The 16,034-nt window shown below is 31.2% G+C and overlaps 1 protein-coding gene across 1 annotated transcript; it reads right to left on the bottom strand.

Annotated features, from left to right (window-relative positions):
• Window positions 1-1,281: 1,281 nt before the first annotated feature.
• LOC112743524 (NADPH-dependent aldo-keto reductase, chloroplastic) lies at window positions 1,282-6,862 on the bottom strand. The gene is made up of 7 exons (XM_025792762.2): window positions 6,575-6,862; window positions 6,302-6,352; window positions 3,571-3,647; window positions 3,348-3,435; window positions 2,932-3,213; window positions 2,328-2,570; window positions 1,282-1,575 (listed from the first exon to the last, which is right to left on the bottom strand). Exons 1-7 carry the CDS (start codon window positions 6,692-6,694, stop codon window positions 1,486-1,488), a joined length of 951 nt encoding a protein of 316 aa, XP_025648547.1. The 5' UTR covers window positions 6,695-6,862; the 3' UTR covers window positions 1,282-1,485.
• Window positions 6,863-16,034: the final 9,172 nt, after the last annotated feature.

The raw sequence follows: 16,034 nt of genomic DNA on the forward strand, positions 1-16,034 counted from the left end.
TCCTAATACTTAACAAAAAAAATATCCAGTTATATTTTGGCAAAAATAATTAGATATTTATAAAATTTAAAAAAAAAATTATGAAATTCTTAAAGAAATAGAGACATTCATATTTACAATATAAAAAAATTCAAAAAATATATAAAAGAACATTTATTCGGTAGGAAAAAAAAACATTCCAATATTTAGCAGAAAAAATATCCATGTATATTAACTTATTTTTATGAAGATGAGTTTTGAAGTTTAACCTATTAAAAAGTTAGCAGAAGTTGGTTAAACTCTCTCTTTAATTCCCTAGCAGAATTGTTATTGAATTTAAGAGCGTCTCTCTTCAACAAAAAGACTTCACTAATCACTATAACGGCTATAAATTGCTCCAACCCGATTATTGTGACTGCTTCTTATGTATCTTGTATTAACCAATGGTTTGTATTTCAAAAAATAACAAACAAAACTTATCACGAGTACTAGTTGTATATCGAAACTGATTGTACTCAAATTAATGGAAAATCCGTACAATTATCAATTATCGGAATTGCATAAGAGACTACAAAATCAAGAGGGTGGATGGGAACAAAAGAGCTCTCTCGTAAGATGTTTTAAATTCTTATTCAGACTATAATAAATAATCAAATTAGTTTTTAAAAGATCACTCATTCTTTAAATTGGTCTCTAAAAATTTTTTTAATCAAATTCATCCTTTAAAAAATTTAAATTAATCATATTAATCTTTTTGTTATTTCTATTACTAACGACATCCAAATTTATTGATATGGTACATTAAGTGTTGATAGGTCCCAACTAAATAAAGCCCACAAGTTAAATAAAAAAAAAAAGGTGGCTTATTAAACAGGTTCTTATTGAACTTCAGTTTTTTTAACATTAAGTAATATCACAATACACACCTAATAGTCTTAATTGACTATTAACATGATTAATTTATAACATTAAATTAAATTAATCTCAAATTGAGAAATTTCACTACCTCAAAATTTCCTCTCAATTAAATTTTTATTTGATCTAATTTCATAAATTTATTATCTTAATAGTCAATTAAAATTCTTAGATGTGTGTGGCATTACTTAACGTGTCACATTAGTAAATTTTGACGCTATCAACAAAAAAATCACAAAAAAAATTAACATGACTAATTTAAAAATTTTAAAAAATAAATTTGATTAAAAAAAATTTCAAAAGACCAATTTAAAAAACGAATAATTTTTTCTTATTTGGCTATTTATTCTTCGTACTGTCTATAATTCTGTTGTTAGATACTCTCCATAATCAACGCTAGTCTATATATATAGAAGCCTATTGCAGCATCTATAAAAAGAACCGATGACACAATTACTCAATTCAGTTACACACAATACAATTCCTTAGAATTTTCTTGTTTTTTCAGCTACGAGTTTTTTCAACCATCATTACAATCTTCCACTGCTTAGCTTTCACTTTTTTCACAAAAGTTTATTCTAATTTAACTTCTCAAACGTCTTCATCCCACATCGCTTCTCTTTCATATTTGGAGACTCCATCAGTTTCTTGGAATAAGATGCTGGCACGAAGTAATCTTACCTGTGGAAAGGGAAAAAATGTCACAAAATTACATCTCCATGAAAATCCATAAGATCAAGCACCAAGATTTCCTAGGCTTCTAGCCTTTTTATTCAAAATGAATTATTGCAAGATCTCATCAAACCGATAATTATTAGAGGATAGAAAATAAGATGTAATTTGCATGATCGGTATGGGTGATGATCTAAAACCAAACTCTTAAATATTAATAATTTAATATAGAGTACTTATCATTAAGGTAGAAAACCTCCACATTATAAGTATTGCCGCTTTAATTTGTAGCTACTTTTATACGATTCGTAATATCTCGGTTCAGTATATATATGTCATTTTCACATTTTGATATTACATTTATTAAGTACTTCTCATTATTATCCTTCATATTATTAATGTTGAATGCAATTAACAAAGAAACATGTATCCCATGGTATATCTTTAATCAAAAAATAAAAAAATAAAAAGTTCATTATTCCTAGTTTTTATTAAATTTTTAATTAGTGTGTACATGATCAAACTAACAAATATTGTAAATCTATCCAATGGATCTAACAGAAATGTCATTTGCACACTAAAAATCAGTTACCAAATCAGTTATAGTATGTATTTATATATAAATACAAATGTTGTTTAACTCAATTTAAATATGTATTTTATATTAGTGGCTGATTTGATTATTGATTTTTTGTATACACACGTAACATGATTGATGTACTAATAAAGTTTTATATTTATTTTAGTATTGAATAACATACCTGTTGAATCTGAGAAAATTTAGCAAGTAATTCATTTGGGATAGACCAGTCAAAAACATGAAAATTTTCCTTAATCCTGGCTTCATTTGAACTCTTTGGAAGTACACTATGACCCATTTGTAGTCCCCATCGTAGAGCCACCTGTGCAGGAGTCTTTTCTAATTTTTCAGCAACTTCTTTTAGAATTGGATGCTTAAGAACGTCAGTATCAAGCCAACCAGGGGATCCCAAAGGTGAATATCCCTAAACATATACATATATAAGTTGATGAGTTTAAATAACAAGAGGTCTTGGACACAAAGAAGCATAACTCAGTAACTAAGGAAGAGAAGAATTGAAAACAGAGAAGATTGAAATGTAAAAACGTGTATTGCAAGTAATGAAAGCTTAGCTACAACTGTGAACTCATCACAAGTAAATATAGTCCTCTAATGACACACACAGTATGCCACATACACTAGCATCTACACTAGCATAGCTGCACAATCGTTATTAACTGACTTAACAGATTCACATTCTAATAATAGCAATAACTGATTTTTGCTCATCAAACTACCATCACCCTTGGACAAATATAAGATAATCTCTGGGGTATGAAACTTACAGAAAAGTGAACCCCTATGGATTTGCAGAAGGCCTTCAACTTGTGTTGCTGCCATAAAGGATGACACTCAACTTGGTTCACAGCTGGAGGAACACGGGCAACTTGCAACAATTCACCAAGTTTCTTACATGAGAAATTGCTTACACCAATCGCTTTAGTCTTGCCAGACTCATACAGTGCTTCCATTGCTTTCCACGTGGCAGGTATGTCTAATGCCACTTCTTCTTCAGCCTTCATTGGAAATCCTAAGTTTCCCTTCTTCACTCTAATAGGCCAATGAATCTTAAGAAACCCAGAATTATAAACCGTTAGTGTAAATGTTTCAACTTTTTCTTTCACCTCAAAAAATATTATTTGGACAAAGCAAACATTGAGTTTTAAACCGATGGAGGCATAGACTGTGTAGTATTACGTACAAGGTATAAATCTATGTAATCAAGCTGCAAATCTCGCAGGGTGCTGTGAAATGCTTCTTGAACATCTTCTGGTGCATGATCTGAACACCTACACATGCATATGTACAGAGTAAAAGAACTAATTTTATATATGATCATCAATGATGATATGTTTGCAATTGGCATCACCTTAGTTTTAAGGTGGGAAATTAAATAATTAATTTATTATATATGCGAATAGAACCAGAGTTTCGAAGTAATCCACAAATCTTCGCGCTTCACTATTCCCTCCTCAAATAGCTTCTTCAATGTTGAACCAATCTGCCACATAGTTAAAGATATATAGGAGAGGGACAGGACAATATCTCAAAAATTCAGGCATTATAACTAAGATAATATATAGGTATGGTGAAACAAAAAAGTGTAAACATTTGTCATTAAATGACCTAATTTAGTTAGTTAAAATTATAATGATGAAAACAATGCATGAAGTAGCACAAGGGAACTTGGAAATATACAGGGAATCTACTGGGGTGGATAATGCAAGTTTTGCCACTATTTTTAAGACAAGTTTAAACAACTTAATTAAGGTCTTAATAAGTTATTTTGTATTTGGTTTGTTAGTGTTTATTTGAGCGTCATTAAATCGATAAAAAAAGATATTTTAAAAGAAAAAATGATTTTTTTTGTGTTTGTCAAATTTCTAATAGTAAAAATAAAAGCACTAAAAAAATATTTTGTTTAAAAAATTTTAATTTACATTTTTTTTAAAAGATATTTTTTCTTAAAAAAATATATTTATCACATAATAAATGAACAAAAAATATTTTTATCTTATTTTATTTAAATATAACTAATAGATAAAAAGATCTTTTTATTTGAGAATCTAAATATAAAATCACTTTTATTTTTGTAAAAGATTTTTTAAAAAAAGATTATTAACAAAAAGATCTTTTTTGAAAATAACATCCAAACAAGTTCTTAATCACAAAAGTATTTATTTTTAAAAAAATGATAAAAAAAATTTTATTATAAAAAAAGTCTTTTTTTTTTTAAAACAGCTCATGCCTCGAACTAGAATAAGATGCCGTTTCTAGAGTTTGGAGATTCTGGTTCGAACCTCCTGAGCTGGAGATCACATCTACAAGTCTAGCCAACAGCTCATGGGTTCTGACATCGAAAAACTGCTGACGATAATGGAACAAAACTTCCAAATCTTCGCCACTCCCTATGACAAACGAATCATATTTCACATCATCTCGCAAAACTAAAATCGAAATTCTATAGAATAACTTCTCAACCCGTTTCACGTCTTACAACCTCAATTTTTGGATTATAGAATTCAGGAACTCAGTAAAGCTCGTTGAAGGTTTCAGAAAAACACTAAGGGGATCCTTATCAATAAACTTAATTTTGGAACGTATTTTTTTCTTAATCGACCCTCTATAATGCACCAATACTAAAAAACAATCCTCACTAGCCATTATATTTCACTCTCATAAAGAATTCACGTTCATCTCATATTTTTATAGGTTGGCCTCACAGTAAATCGAATTCGCCTGGTTCGATTTATAAATTCATGCATAATTCGAATCAGTCTCATTCAAATTATAGAAGGAGAAAATCAGAGATAAATCGAAACAGCTTATTTCAAATTATTACAAACCTAAATTACATGCATAAATCAAATCGATGTGATTTGATTTACTAGGGGAGAATACATGCATGTAAAAATCGACTTAGATAATTTTGATTTTTATTTTTTCTATAGTAATTCGAGTTATACTTATTCGAATTAGTACGAGTTAACAAATCAAATGAGACTTATTTAATTTATATAAAAATGTGCTAATAAAAAATTTATGTAACGTTTTTTTATTTGAGTAAATTACATAATTTTGAGCTGGATTTGGTTTAATTAAGTATTTTACCCATATAATAATGTCTCATATTTTATATGTATATACATACATAAGATAATTACTTATTGTCTGACATTCATATAAGATGGGACACTAATGGAACCGCATTATTCACTGAATGAAGTCACAGTTTGCTTAATAAATTGAATGGATATAATTTGATTTATTTTTGTTAAGCTTATTCGATTTAGTATGGTTTCATTTTAATCCCATTTAATTTTTAGTAAATTAAATTAGGTAAATTCAATTTTTATACTGCATATTAATTTAATTTTAGTTGATTCTCATCTTAATTCGATTTATATAAAGATATTTAAGATAAAGTGTATAATTAATTCTAATTTAAAATATTTACCTCATTTTAAATTCTATTCATTTTATTAAGATGAATTATCCTCGCACATCTTAGTAAAATTTTTGAAATTGATTCATACGGATAAATAATATAATTTTTTATTTAATTTAAATAAAATCCCTATCTCAAAGGAAGAAAAGTATTTACTCTGGCCAACTAGAAAAAAATAGGGGTGAATGAAGATCGGATCGGATTGGATATGGTAAAAATTTTGATTCGATCCGCACTCAAATTATCAGATCGGATATCGGATATCGGATATCCACAAAATACAAAAATATTTTAAAAGATTATTTTTATTAAAAAATATCAATAAAATTCATTTTTTTATTCTCTTAAATATGTTTACTCTTAAAATAATATTAAACATACATTTCTTAAATAATAAATTAAAATAATACAACATATATGATAATTATTAGTTGAAATAAAACATAAAAAGAATATTTACTTATTTATTTTTTTATTTTGCGGATACGTGGATATGCCGATACATATACAAAATCTGCAATTTGATTTTATTACTGTGCGGATCAGAGCGGATCCGATAATCTTGCGGATCGATCCGTATAACGTAATTTTTGTATCGGATTTAGATAAATACGGTTATGCAAATCGAATCCGATCCATAAACACAAAAAAAGATATTTACTCTCAATTTATTTATATAAAAAAAAAGGTTGGGGTATGGCTCGTACCTCCTTCTCGTTGCCATAGACTTTAGCACAATCAATATGGCGGTATCCAACCTGTATAACATGATTAAATTAACGTTTAAATTAAATAATAAGTTTGTTTTCACTTGATTAGGAAGTCATTCACAACTTCGTATATAAACTTTTATTGGTAGTTAAAATGACAAACTGAAATCCTATTAAAATGCTGTAACTCATTCATTTCATTTGCATAACTAATTATTTAAAAAAATGTGAAATATATATAGAATATGGAATGAAAGATGAGATGAGAACCTCGATAGCGTGCTCTATAACATGAGCAACAACACCAGGATAAGCCTGCCAAGTTCCCAATCCAATTGAAGGGATCTTAGCTCCAGTATTCAGCTCGAAGAAACGGATTTCATTTGCCATTTTACTCGCTAGCTCTGCAATAATTGCAGCTTATATTACTTTGAAAGTTTGCAAAAACCAAAAGCATCACAGCTTATCTTTTTGTTGGAAAGAAACAAATCCATCAGGACCCACCGTACCTGCGCCTGTCCAATTAGGGTTAATGGAGCACTAGTACGTTTACTGGTTATTAAGGGTGTTGCGTAGGGCTGGCAATTTATACCCTACTTGTAAGTATTCAACCGGTCTAATTCTTTCGGGTAGAGTAGGTTACCCGACTCGCTGCAAGTAGGGTAGGATACGGTCCGGATATGCCTGCGGGTAAGGTAGGATACGGGTTTAGGGTGTACCTTATCATACCCTATTCGCACCTCATACATAACACATATTTTATAAAAATTATGTATATAATGAAAGAAGTGAGAGTTAAACCCACAACCTCCCTTATGTAATGACTTACAATAAGTAAACAATCAATAAACTAGTTAGTTAATTTAGTAATTTAGAATGTTAGTTTTTTATTTTTATGTTATTAATGTGTATAAAATTTGAAATGATTAAATTTTATATTTACTTTGAAAAGATTTGATATTTCTACGAGTAGGGTAGGGTTTAGAACTTTAGGGTGTGGGTAGGGTTAAGGTTGAGAGATTCTCAACCTGCGGGTAGAGTAGGGTAGAGTTTTAATAAAATTTTCAACCCGCGGTAGGGTTATGGTAGAATCCAAACCCTACCCTATCCTACCATTGCCAGTCCTAGTGTTGCGGTGCAATTTAAATCGATTTTAAGCTAAAAATTTATTCGATTCAAATATTAATTTTATTTGTAGTGCAATTTGGATTCGATGATTTTTAAAAGAAAATCTAATCCAATCCAATCCAATTTTAAGCGGTTTGGATTTGATTGAATTTGCGGTTTTATAAATTATAAAAATTAAATATATATAACAAATTTCAACATCAAATTTTAAGTAACTAACAATTATATAACAAGTTTTAACAATATCTTAAAAAACTAAGGATAACATAATAATAAAAATAAAATTATAGGTTAGTTAAAATAAATAAATAAATTACATTTTAAATATAAAATATTTATTAAATAATAATAATACATAAATAATATAAAAATTATAACAAATTAAACATGTTATAAGTAAAATTATAAATATAATAATAAAATAATAATATTATAGCACATTGAAGTCACCAAAAAAAAAATATTATAGCATATTGTGCGGTTTAAATTGAATTTGATCGGTTATGAGAAATAGATCCAAAATTCGATCCGATCTAACGGTTTACAAAAAATAGAATCCACTCGAATCTAAATTAGTGCGATTTTAAATTATTTTTATTTAGATTGAATTGAATGAGCAGTTTAATTTGGATCGATTTAAATTTAAATACCTATATTAATTATCATGAAATTGTGTGGGAGCCATAAAATTTCACATTTTGAAAAAGGCTCATTATAGCATTAAAAAGCTTTCAAGTTTTTTTTATGATTAAAATTAACAATTAAAAATTACTCAAACACTAGTATATCAATACACTTAAAAGTTTTTTTTATAGTATTATTTCCAAACGTGGCCCATAGAATTTATTGATTTAATAAATTATTAGACTCGGCCCAAACATATTGCTACCCGAGATATTGTATTAAGCTGAACAAGTAATTTATGATTAGGACCAGCCCAATTCATGGTTATTACGAATGTTTGTTAAACCTTTTTTTATTATTATTATTGATAAAAAAAATGAAGTCCATAATTGAGAAAAACATGAGGAAAATGTAAAATAAAATTCCTTTATTAAGACACGGTTCTTTCAAGTTGTCCTATCCCACAAAAAACCATCTAAAACAAAGCTTATTTTATTTCTATACCGCATAACAAATATATTGGCACCAACGAAAATTAAATTAACAAATATATAAATCATGTATCTATATAATTTTCATACGAAAAATAAGAGGATATAAATTCAGTCATTGGGTCAAAATAAATGATTAAATTAAATTTTGAAATAAATCAATTCATTGTACTTTTTTCAAAGGCACCATAAAATTTACCTTATTTCTTTTCCAAACAAAAAATGTTATTAAACTTGAAACCAATAAATGGTCAGCATTAAATCAAGGCTTATGAATCATCATCATCATCATCTAATTTATAAATTGGATATCATCATCATCATCTAATTTATAAATTGAATTAATAACTACATTATTACTTACTAATATATCAATATTGATAATAAATAAAAAAATTATTTAATATTTAATATTTTTATGTTATTTATTTTTATATATACTTTGATATGTTTATACGATTTTTTTTATTATTTTTATGTGTTACATGTGTTTTTATAACTCAAAATTTTTAGATCCATCGCTACGATGAGGTAATTAATATGCCTCTTATCTGTTGATGCATTTTGATAAGGGTTTCTGGAATTTTTTTTTTCTTTTTGATTTAAGTCATGTAGATTGTATTTATTATATTTTGACCATTTCACTAATTAATAATTACTGAAATTGTCCAAATAAGATTAGGTTATTTGATTTCGTTAATAAATAATAAGTCCATACACCCATTTTTAACCTCATAGACATTCATTTATTAAAAATTTATCTATCATGTATTCTAAAGATACATATTAAATTTATAAAATAAAAAAGTTTTTATTAAAAATATAAAAAATTTAAGTTTTCAATACATTTATTATTTTGAATTCAATAAATAAAAATATTTAAACCATTCCACTAATGATAAACTTATCATGTACCATAAACACATGTTAGCTAAATCTTTAAAAATTTAGCTAAAAATGCATTAAAAATAAAGCCCAACTCATTTATTATTTTCAAGAAATATGTATTGGAGGTCATAAATAAACATTAAAATGTGTAACTGAGGGACACTCTCGCCCATCTAGTATTAAAGCTTGCTTGAATAAAGGCAACACGGCGGTTGGGTATACAGAAAGAGTAGTAGCCACCATCTCTGCAACTTCGCCAAATAGAGGAGGCCCAAGCCAGTCATAATCACCGCAATGTTCAGTCCGCAACAGCGTTTGGAATATCTTCGAGTATCATAGCCACCATCAGTTGAGGGCGGCAATCGCCAGGGATACCAAGAACGCCGGTAGCGCCAGAAAAGAATGAGTACTGCGAGTAAATGAGCAGGTTCGGGGGATTTGATTTAGTGAAAGTGTTGTTTCAGAGCCATCCGCCGAGGATCAGAGCCAGTCATCCAAATTTGTGAAGTGAAACATGTCTTAAAGAGGATCATCAACCACCTAATCTTTGTCGAGAAAGGAGTAGAATATTTTATTTTTACGTAATTTTTCTAAAATACTCTCTCATGGTTGAAGGGTATAATATTAAAAAACAAAAGATGATCTTAATTTTGTTTTAGAGTAATTATCCAAATCAGTCTCCAAGAATTTTAAAAGCGGACATCTTAGTCCCAAAAAAAATTAATATACAGATTAATTTTCAATGTTTTTTCTGTCAAACATAACAATCCCCACTCCATTTTTCTGCTTGACTCACTAACGAAAATTGCTGAGTTGACACTTTAACTCTCACACATGGTCGTTAAGTGTCCACGTGTGCGAAGAGGACAAAACAGTCCCTGGCCTGTAATCACAAAATGATGTTGTGTAGTGAGCTTCCCTCATCTCATCCCCACTTCCAAAATTCAAACCCAAATTTCACATATTCTCTCCACCTCTCCTCTCACTAACCGCTATCCCCTCTCACTCTCCATTCTCACTGAGTCAACTCATGATCATCGTCGTGCACCTGACTCAGTCAGAGGAGAACATCATCGTCGCGCGCCTTACCCAACCTGAGGAGAATGTCATCATCATGCGCCTGAGGAGAATCATCAAAGGCAAAACCATCACGTTAAAGGTAGATGGTTGCCATCTTTGTCGCGAGGATAAGCAGAGGCAAAATCATCACATGCTTGAGGAGAATCCAGAGGCAAAATTGTCGCCGTCTTTGTCGCAAGGAGAAGCAGAGGTAGAATCCCAAGGAGAATCACGCAGCCTGGTCGTCGTATGGAGGAACACATGGCATAGCAAGTGGATGAAGAAAAAGAGGAAGAAGCAGAAGCAGAAAAAGACGGTGACGATGGCGAACGCCCTTGCCCGAATCCTTAAGGAACATGTTCCCCTCTTTCTCTTATCTTTGATTCATTTTCTTTAATCCTTTGTGTTTGGTGGTGCCATTTGGTTGTGGTTTGGTAGGTGAGAAATCTAGGTATAAAAAACACAATGAAGTAAGTTTGTAAGGTTTAACACTAATGTTTGTTATTTTGACTTTGATTCATATTCAAGTAGGTAAGATGAAGTTTAGATAATTCAAGTTGTTTTCTGAATTAGAATGCCTTAAACAATTTAAACCCGAAACTGAATGGAGAGGGCTACTAATGTTTCTCCCATGGGTTTTAACATAAAGCCTTAATAATGAAGAAGACACCATAAATGATAAAGTTTTTTAGTAGATGGCTAGAGACTGTTTTGTCCTCCTCACATATGTGGACATTTAATGCCACATGTGCGAATCAAAGTGAGTCACGTTGAAAAATGGAGGCAAGATTGTTATGTCTGACAAAAAAAATGCTAAAATAACTCGTAGTAAAAATTAAATGTTATATTTTAAAAATAAAAATAACTCCCCTTACCTACTAGCTCCAAAGAGTACCAAAAACAGACAACTTGCTAATTTTTAACAATCCACTATTCACCTCCTTTAGCATCACACATAACATGTTAGATAGTTGGATTTTTGGTCTTTTAAAGTTATTAAAATTGAGCAGAATAGCAGAAAGGATACTTAACATTGAGATCCTGACCCAAAAAACAAAAGTAGGGATCTTAGAGAAGGATAGCACCATAAATAGAAACTGTTGCTTATCCCTTCTGGTGGCTCACCTCAGTACCTTCAACCTTTCCAAATATAATTAGACTACATAAACTAAGCACTACATCCACACAGTATAAGTTCCAAACTAACAATATTCATACTTAAAAATAAAAAATCAAGAACAATGACTTAACCAACACTTGGCGATACTGAAAAAGTAACAATACATCAAAGAAATGACAAAGTTGAATGAACACACATTAAAACCAAGAAAAATCCGCCAGATTCCTAACCTAAAACACTCAAACCAAGCTCGTAAGCTAAAAACACACATCCAAAGGCATATTAATCAGGCATCATCCAAATTGCAAATTCCTTAAATTAAAAATAAAAATAAACCAAATGACAGTTCAATTGACGACACAAAGCTTCAGTTGCACGAACAAGAATTAGCATTAATAGCAGAAAACTAAATTCGAAGCTTAAGAACTGGAACTGCAAGATCTAAAATAGTAAAAATATTATAAGAGAATGAAATGAAGGAGTTGTAAGAGAGAGCACAGTAGATCAAAGCTACGAACGAGTCGACTCGGCGATACCTGAAGGAGCAGATCGGAGCTGCAAGAAGGATCTGAGTCAAAGAGCGAGTTCGTGAGCCCTAAATCGAAAACCAAAAAAAAAGATAGAAAGCGATGGGTATGAGCCTTTGCTTGATCTGAACTGCGGTGGTGAGGGCGGCAACGACAGCAACGGTTACAACGAGCTTCGGCGGTGAGCTTAGGCTCTCTTCTCTAAGACCTCTTTCTTTAGTTCTCTTCATGCACAGTAAATATCCTTTCTATAGATTGTAATTTCTCTGAATCTCTTATTTCTTTAGTTTAGATAAAAAAATATCTTAATAAAAATAATACTAGCCATAATTCTATAGCCACTAAAACTTTTTTTATTAAAAAGGTAGTGATAATAATAAAAATAAATTGTCATTATAATATAATTTTAATAAGAATAATACTGGCCATAATTTTATGGCCACTAAAATTTTTTTATCAAAAATTATTTTTTTGTATTTATTAAAGGCAATAATAACAATTGTCATTATAATATATAGTAATAATGGTAAATATATAATTACCGCAAAAAAATAACTTGAATTAAGAAATTAGTGGCTATTATGTTATTTCCACTAAAAATTTGTCGCTAAAACATATTTTTCTTGTAGTGAGGTTGAAAGTGATTATGATGAATGGAGGGTGAAGGTGGCATGGAGATTGGGCAGCTTGGAAGCTGAAGCTAGAGTTTTGAAACTGCTAATGATTTTCACATTTGGGATAGTTGTAATTAGTGTTATACTTTGTTGTTTGATATGTATTTCTAAGTAAACCCAGTTATGTGAAAATGTAATGGTGTATTGAATTGCATGGCTTGAATGGGAGTAGTTATTTGAAGTTGGAAACAAGTCTTTGTCCATTATTATAAATTGTCAAATATTGTAAACAAGTCTCTACCATTGTTAATATAAGTTATGTTAAGATGATATTTTGGAATGAGGTAGGACTGTCTTGCCTTGAAGGGTGATTTTGGTGGGTTGATAGTGGGGTTTTGTGGACTGCAAAGGAGCCTTTGTGGGCTGAGAGGTAGTTTTCATGGACTTATATGTTAGTTTCGTGGGCTGAGAATTAAGATTATTGGACTTACTGGGCTGTGAGGCTGGTTTAGTGGGCTGAGAATTGGGCTTATATTACTAGACTGTGAGGCTGCTTTAGTGGGCTGAAAGGTTGGTTTGTTGGGCTGAGGGTGTATTGTAATGTGCATCTTGACAGGTTGAGAACGGTGCTTCTTAGCCTGGGAAGAATTCTTCTTCTTCTTGCTACTTCCTACTTCCAGAAAAACTATATCTTCCTCCATGTTGTCCACTACACATGGCTGTGAGATGCAATTCTCAAAGTATAGGTTGATCAAATATTGGTTCTTTCTACGATCCTTGCACATTACAAGCAAATTTGTATTTGTCACTAACTTTTTCAATCCGAATGAAATGCGAACTCCAGAAACTTTCCACCAACAGTTTTCAGTTTTAATGTATCCCAACTCCTTATAGTAATCCTTTACAAAAAATACATCAAGTGTGTCTCTTTCAACACCCATCAATACCTCTGTATTATCAGTTTCATATACTATCTCTCTATCCTCACACTTTTTAAACAACCCACCATGGTGAATCACAAATGTCATGGGAGGACCCTCCATCTACAATAACAAATACGAAAACACTATTAATAAATAGACTAGCAATAGCTACTCTCTATGTGTCACCAACGACTAAACCCAATTTATACCAATCAACCATTAACACAAAATAAACATGCAATAGAACCATCACTAAATTCAAATACCCCTAACTAAAAACCATCACAGAGCCAATTAAAGCAACACATTTTCACACACTAAAATGATAAAAGAACATTCACACAAATCCTTGGTCACTCCAAAGCCTATCCTAAATTAGACGAACACTAAGACCACGACATTAGGAATACATCACACCATAGAATAACTTAAAATTCATGAAAAAAGTTTCATCCTTACCTCTCACTGTCGCAATGGCTTCTTCCACTATCAATGCTGCTCTAGGATAAGATCAACTCTACATTCAATAGCAACAACTCTTCTATTATAATTGTCAACCAATACTAATGAATGTTGATGGGGTGGTTTAGAACTTGGGTGAGAGGTTTAGGGCATACCTTGAGGAAGACGATATGTTTTGGAGAAAAACAGAGAGAGATGGTTGATATGAGAGGGAGTAAGGCTTTGCAACGTTTGAATATCTCTTCTGTAGACTAAATGGCGACGTTTCAAGGCTAGGAGAGCATTGTATCAAAATTGCGTCGTTTTGATTGTGCGCCACACTGGCAGTTAACTACACATACGTCAATGAACATTTGTCAACTCACCAAAAGCGATGACGGAAGAACGAACGTGATTAGGTAGGGTATCTTTTGGAGATGAATTCGATTGATTTTATCTTTCGGGGACGAAAATAAAAAATTGAGGTATCTTTTTGGAACGATTTTGATTATTAACTCTTTTATTATAGGAGAATAATGAAACTCTTTTACAATAATATAATTAATTTTTTCATAAACGACAAATATATATTATTGTATAATAACTGATTTTTTGTGTCAATATACCGTGCTTGTATCAATTATATATGTTATAAGTAGTGAATTATATTAGGGTCACTCTAATGTATAGATACAATTTCATACAGATTTATAGATTTATATAGTTGAAGGACACGTGTAGTGAATGATTAGAGACTCTGATCAAGTTATCTGAATTCTCATAAAGTCTTGTTACCAATAGTTATCTGAATTCTAATTGACCAGCAACTACAGTAACGTGTATGATTTTTCTTTTTACCAAGAGTCGTTGTTCATATCATGTGGATTACTCTTTTAATTCACTTCATCTAAAATATTATTTTAATGTATAAATCCAACAGAAGAATGATGCGAGATCTGATTTCGAAAGTCATGACCATAAATTATTATTATTATTATTAAATACAATGAGATGCTATATACAATGTAGGGATGGCAAAATTTTTCGAGACGCAAGGATCCTTGTGGGAATTATTCTGAATGGAGATTCGACTATAGAAAATTTTTTTTGCAAGAATGGGAATGGGGGACGAAATTCTCCCGAGGCAAGCGCGGAGACCCGAACGGGAATCCCCGCCCCGTCTCCATTAATTCCCAAAATTTTAAATTTGCTTAATTGTTCTTAATAGTTTATTTCTCATATATGTCTTTTAGTCATTTCACATGTCAGAGAGAGAGAGAGAGAGAGAGAGAGAGAGAGAGAGAGAGAGAGAGAGAGAGAGAGAGAGAGAGAGAGAGAGAGAGAGAGAGAGAGAGATTCCTAATCCTTATTTGCATAATCCTTCTTTAATTCATAGATCTCTAACATCATCCATACTCAATCCAACCTCTCTACAGCCACCTCCTCGCCACTCTCCCGTCTCACCGCATCCCTCACTGTTCCATCACCCTCACCGTGTCGTTCTCTATATTCGTGGTGTTCCTTTCCGCAATTCTGTCGTCGTGTCCATTCTCCTCTTTGTTGCAGTGTCCCCTACCTCGTCTACTGCTCTGTACTCTAACTCCCCATGACGTCTCCCATTACGTCATTTTGAAAGTCACCATCTTTACGTTTGGACTTTTTGTATAAAATTTTGCTGTTTTTATATAGGATGGATACTTTCATCTCTACTATAAAAATTAATAATTAGTCAAAACCATTAGAGAGATGGGGAATGGGCCCTGTGAAAAATGGGGATGGGAGCAATATTCTCCACGGTGGGAAATAGGGACAGGGATGGGGAGTAAATCTAGGGGCGGGGATGGGGAGTAAGGAGGCCGCCCCCGCCCCGCCCTGCCCCGTTGACATCCCTAATACAATGAGCTATTGGACTTAT

The sequence above is a fragment of the Arachis hypogaea genome, chromosome 14, assembly GCF_003086295.3.
Source record: "Arachis hypogaea cultivar Tifrunner chromosome 14, arahy.Tifrunner.gnm2.J5K5, whole genome shotgun sequence".
In the NCBI taxonomy this organism is placed as follows: domain Eukaryota; kingdom Viridiplantae; phylum Streptophyta; class Magnoliopsida; order Fabales; family Fabaceae; genus Arachis; species Arachis hypogaea.